At 59.7% G+C, this 5,699-nt stretch overlaps 1 protein-coding gene across 1 annotated transcript; it reads left to right on the top strand.

The window, feature by feature from the left end:
- Positions 1-200: 200 nt before the first annotated feature.
- HTR5A (5-hydroxytryptamine receptor 5A) lies at positions 201-4,504 on the top strand. Its single transcript, XM_087821304.1, has 2 exons — positions 201-935; positions 4,184-4,504. The coding sequence occupies exons 1-2, from the start codon at positions 201-203 to the stop codon at positions 4,502-4,504; spliced, it is 1,056 nt and encodes a 351-aa protein (XP_087677430.1).
- Positions 4,505-5,699: the final 1,195 nt, after the last annotated feature.

Below are 5,699 nucleotides of genomic sequence, written 5' to 3'. Positions count from 1 at the left end.
TGCCCGCGTAGCCCAGCGCCCTGCTCTCCGCCTCAGAGACTCCCTGGCAGCAGGTGGGGCGGCCCGCGCGCAGTCCCTAGAAACCCTGCCCCCGGCCAGGGTGCAAACTCCCGGATGGGCTCCAGGCGCAGTGAGCACCGTATGTCCTTCTGAACGTTGGCCCCTCTGCACGCACCCTGGTCGGGTCTCCTGACCCCGAGATGGATCTGCCCGGGAACCTAACCACCTTCCTGTCCACCCCCCCACCTCTGGAGACCAACCTGAGCCTGAGCACGGAAGAGCCGCGCCCCAGCCCCTTCCGCCTCTCAGCCTTGGGCGTGCTCCTGCTGATCCTGCTGGGCTGCCTGGTGGCGGCGACCTTCTCCTGGAACATCCTGGTCCTGGCGACCATCGCCCGCGTGCGCACCTTCCACCGCGTCCCCCACAACCTGGTGGCGTCCATGGCCGTGTCGGACGCGCTGGTTGCCGCGCTGGTCATGCCGCTGAGCCTGGTGCACGAGCTGTCCGGGCGCCGCTGGCGTCTGGGGCGCTGGCCGTGCCAGCTGTGGGTGACGTGCGACGTGCTGTGCTGCACCGCCAGCATCTGGAGCGTGATGGGCATCGCGCTGGACCGCTATTGGTCCACCACGCGCCACCTGGAGTACACGCCGCGCGCGCGCCGCCGCGCGGCCAGCGGGCTGATCGCGCTGACCTGGTCGCTGGCCGCCGTCCTGGCGCTGGCGCCGCCCCTGCGCGGCTGGGCAGGGACCTACTCGGAGCGCGGGCAGCGCTGCCAGGTGAGCCGCGCGCCCGCCTCCGCCGTGCTCTGCGCGCTCGGCGCCTTCTACCTGCCGCTGGCCGTGGTGCTCTTCGTCTATTGCCGCATCTGCCGCGCCGCCAGGATGCGCCTGGGCCTCCGCAGGAGCACCGTGCACCCCAAGTCCAAAGCGGCGGAGGTGGGTGCCCCAGACCCCCAGAGCCCCTACGGGCGCCTGGCCGGGCGTCACGTCCAGTGCCTCGCCCCTCAGGGGTGGAGAAAGGGGGACTTTTTAGGGGTTTTTCCGGGGGGGGGGTCGGGGGGGCAGGAGGGGGAAGGGATGGGGGTTGGGTGTGGGGGGGACCAATAGAAAGCATCAGACTGACTTTGCTGGGACGTGCTCAGCATCCCTGAGCCCGTGAGGCCTTTATCTCCTCTGATGGGTTATTTCCTTACATGTGAAGTGAGGGGTCCGGGCCACGTAATTCTGCAGGGTCCCCTTTGGCTGTAAAATTTAGAGCATTGGAAGAAGTCGGTGCCTGGGGCTACGGGGCCAACGGGCAGCTTCCTGCGCTTGGGGGGGGGGGGGTCCAAGCAGGAGGGAAGGGGCAGGTGGTGACATGACTTGGCAGGAACAGCAGGCCACACAGATTAATATTTCCACCCAGTCCATTTCTCTCTTTGCAAGTTAGAGCAACTAATTTTGCAAACTAGGGTCTCTCCCAGGTTACCGCCTGCTGCATCCTCCTGCAGGATCGAGGAGGTTGTTACCCCCCCCCGGCCGGCCTCTGTTCCCCGACTCCCCTGCCTGGGCTGCAGTCTGGGGCCAGCCCAGGACCCCTCGGGCCGCATGTGCAGCCGAGGGCCACTTGTTTGCTTCCCTGGTCACAGGCAAAGCCTCGGGGGAAATCTCTGAGGCACGCAGGCACCCAGCCCCTCGGCAAGCGGCTTTAACGGGGGACACCTGGGACTGCAGCCGTGAGAGGCTTTCTATTGTAGGCCCTGGGGGAACGAGGTAAATGTGATTAGGCCCCCGGAGCGCGTCTCTGCGGGTGCCACAGATGAGAGCGGTGACGACGTCATCTTTGTCACACAGAGTTCGGGCTGGCAAAGGAGTTGCACACCTGCCGTGAGCTCTGCGGGGAGTTAATTCCAGCCGCGGTCAGGCAGTTGAGCCTGGAGGGACCCGAGGTGCAGGGTAGGGAGGAAGGCGAGAGCGTCCCTCGAGGGGAAAGGGGGACGGGAGTCCCAGGCTGCCTGCCGTTTCATCCAGACGATGTTCTCAGTCAGGGGGGATTTTGGCCCCCCCCCAGGGGGCATTTCGGGTGTCGCAACACATTTCTGATTATCAGGACTTGGGGAGAGTGTGCTAATTTAGGCACCTAGTGTGCAGAGACTGGGGATGGGGCTGAACTTTGTCCAAGGCCCCGGACAGCGCCCCCACAGTAAAGAATTAATTATTCAGACCAAAATGTCCATGCATTTGCATCTGAAAACCCTGATCTGTTAGATTTCTAAACCGAACGAAGAGGGTTGGTGGGCTAGAGGGCCACCCAAGTGCCCAGAGAGCATGTGCATGAACTTCCACCCCAGCCCCAGGTCAAGAAGAGAGGCCGGCTGGCGGCCTGGCTGCCTCGGAGGCCTTTCTCAGGGACCCTCTCCTGCCCGTCTGCAGGTAAACACCATTTACAATCAGCACCAAGCACACTTTATTTTTCAAAATATGTTTCTATTGATTTCAGAGAGAGGAAGGGAGGGGGGAGAGAGAGAGAAATATCAATGATGAGAGTCATCGATCGGCTGCCTCCTGCAGGCCCCCCACAGGGGATCGAGCCTGCAACCCGGGCCTGTGCCCCAACCTGGAACCGAACCCTGACCTCCTGGGTCCTAGGTCGATGCTCAACCGCTGAGCCGCGCAGGCTGGGCTCAAACACACTTTAAAAGGGAAACGCAGGTGCAGCCTGTCTCAGGGCTCACCGGGAAGGATCAGGGCTCTCACGGCTTTGGAAATAACAGGCACAAAGCGTCGTGACATCTTTGTGGTTTTCAATCTATTTTTCAGCACGGTTTCATTTATTTCTCTCTTTCCTGCCAGATAACTTTGAAAAATGCATCCCTCGCGGCTCTACGAGGCCTCTAAGGGACCCCGGGGCTCTCCCTGTGACATGGGGCTGCCTCTGAACCAGGAGGTCACAGTTCAATCCGGGGTCAGGGCACAGGCCCAGGTTGTGGGCTCGACCCCCAGTCAGGGGCGTGCAGGAGGCAGCCGATCAATGACTCTCATCATTGATGTTTCTCTCTCTCTCCCTTCCTCTCTCTAAAGTCAATAAAATATATACATATTTTATTTATTTACAATATTTATATATATTTTTATAAAAAATTTTTTATATATTTTTTTTTTAAAGAAAAGAAACAAAGAATTGTCTGACGAAGCCCCCACCTTAAAACCCGGTAATCAAGGCATCTCCTTGCCTAAGGGAGATGCCAGGCTCCCTCGGTCCAATTAGCCAGCACATCCTCAGAGCTCACAGGCAGCCTCTGAACTGCACGCTGCACACAGAGTAAACCCCCGGCGCGAACAAAATCCACCAGCATTTCTCCACTAGTCGGGTCACCGTCACCCCTCCCCTTTTCACCCACCAGTCTAACAGCGTCCGACTCATTGGATATAACCCTCAGCCCACGAGGGCAAAAAAAAATCTCTCGAGTGTCTTCCTGTGACCGAAGAAATGTCTCTGCCCCGAACGGAACGCCGATACCCCGGGGCCGGGTCCTACCTTCCTGTGGTTGGTGCCGAGGGGTGTTATGGTCAAAGCGACAGGGACAAGAGCAGGTGCGACACACAGCTTGTCCAGTCTCACTGATAAAAATCCAAAATTTTTTTTAACAGAAAGGCAGAGTGTCCAATGGCCGAACATATAAAATTACTAAAATAGGAGGCAGGCGAATAAACTAATAATGGGAATGTTTCAGAATCATTCTTTTTTTTTTTTTTTTAATGTCTTTATTGATTGCAGGGCGAGGGAGAGAGAGAAACATCAGTGATGAGAGTCATGGATCAGCTGCCTCCTGCTCGCCCCCTGCTGGGGATCGAGCCCAGAACCCGGGCCTGTGCCCTGACCGGGAATCGAACCCCGATCGCCTGGATCCTAGGTCGGCGCTCAACCCCTGAGCCACGCCGGCCAAGCTCTTTGAAGCTTTTTGGATCTTGTTTTTTTTAACTTACTCCAAGTCAACTTGCTTGTTCCCTCTTCAGACAACAGAAACTGTAGGCTGGCGGGTCCCTTGCTCTGTAACAGCCGGGAGAGCGGTGGCCCGGGGACATCCGCATCAGTAGCGAGCTGCGTGGTCAGACATCTCAACAGAGAGACTTTCCCCGCGGAAGGTCAGAGGTCGGGGGGGGGGGGATCGACTCTTTACAAGGCTTACGCTTTGCTTCCGCAGAGGCCCCCGGCCCAGGAGCCCCGGACGCAGGCCCCGGGCGGTGGAGGCAAGGCCAGCTTCCAGGCCGAGGGCGACACGTGGCGGGAGCAGAAGGCCGCGGTGATGGTGGGCATCCTCATCGGCGTGTTTGTCGTCTGCTGGGTCCCCTTCTTCGTCACGGAGCTCGTGGGCCCCCTGTGCTCCTGCGACCCCCCGGCCACCTGGAAGAGCGTCTTCCTTTGGCTCGGCTACTCCAACTCCTTCCTGAACCCGCTGATCTACACGGCTTTCAACAAGAGCTACAAGGACGCCATCAAGGGCCTCATCCTCAAGCACCACTGAGTCCCGGCACCGGGACCCAAGAAAGGGCTAATCCCGAAACTCAGTGAAACCCTCCGTGTTGCCCGTGGCCCCCGCCCCGGCCGGTCCTTCGGGTTCCCCGGGGCGGCCTCCCGAGCCCCACCGCGCCCACCCCCTTTAGCCCATCCACCTGCCTGGTAGCTGCCGCCTCGGCCCAGCACGTGTCCTTCCCTCTCCCAGACCCCGCTTGGCAGCCGGGCGGACGCGAGGGAAGAAAGGGAACAGGACGGGGCAGGCTGAGAACGGATTTGAAGTCAGTGAGAAGCTGTCATGGGACAGCTCGGGGCGGGGGTGGGGGCAGGAAACCGTCACCCCAAGTGCCGTGAAACAGTCCCCATTCCCGCGGTCCCCATCAGTGCCCCCTGATATTCAGTGTGTGTGTCTCCGCTTTGTTTGACCGCAAAACGTTGCCTCTAAACCTAATAAAGGGCCTAGCTGCATCTGCAAGACCAGGGGGTGCGACTCTGTGCGGTGGTCTCGTGGTGGTCCGTATTTTCTGTTAGTTTGGTTCGGGTTTTTGTTTGTTTTTAATCTGCGCCTGAGGATATTTTTCCCATTGCTTTTCAGAGAGAGTGGACGGAAGAGAGAGAGAGAAACATGGATGTGAGAGACTCACCGATGGGCTGCCTCCTGCACGGGCCCGATGGGGGCCGGGGATCGAGCCTGCCCCCCAGGGACGTGCCCTGGGCTGGAAGCGAACGCGGGCCCTTGGGTCTGAGCCCCTCCGGCCGGGCAGGGTGAGCTTTATGTAAAGAACGTGCGCAGGCGCGGCTCGCTCCAGGCCTGCGAGGTCGCGGCTGACGATGTAAGTGCAGGCCTCCCGCCTCCGGGAGCACATCCGCTCCGGCATCTCTTCGGAAACACCCTTAACATTTTTCTTACTTCTGCCCCTTGAGGCGGGACGGGTGGGAAGATGACATCGGAATCGAGGGGGACACCTTTAACACCTGTTCCAGCTGCACGTCCGCGCGGCGGGATTTCACTCCGCGACGTCGCGGGTCGAAAACAGATGTATTCCCTGCAGACTTTTCATTCCGTCGAAGCTTTAGGAAGACGTCCCGCATCTGACTGCTGGCTTCGGGTTCCCCTGGGCCCCCCCCAGGACTCTGCCCACCGTACCGAGAAGCATGTCGCTGTTCTAATGTGAATTTCAGCCTCCTACTGGGGTTGTTATTCC

The sequence above is a fragment of the Miniopterus natalensis genome, chromosome 10 (assembly GCF_054644295.1).
Source record: "Miniopterus natalensis isolate mMinNat1 chromosome 10, mMinNat1.hap1, whole genome shotgun sequence".
NCBI lineage: Eukaryota > Metazoa > Chordata > Mammalia > Chiroptera > Miniopteridae > Miniopterus > Miniopterus natalensis.
This window is presented reverse-complemented; position numbering and strand designations above follow the sequence as displayed.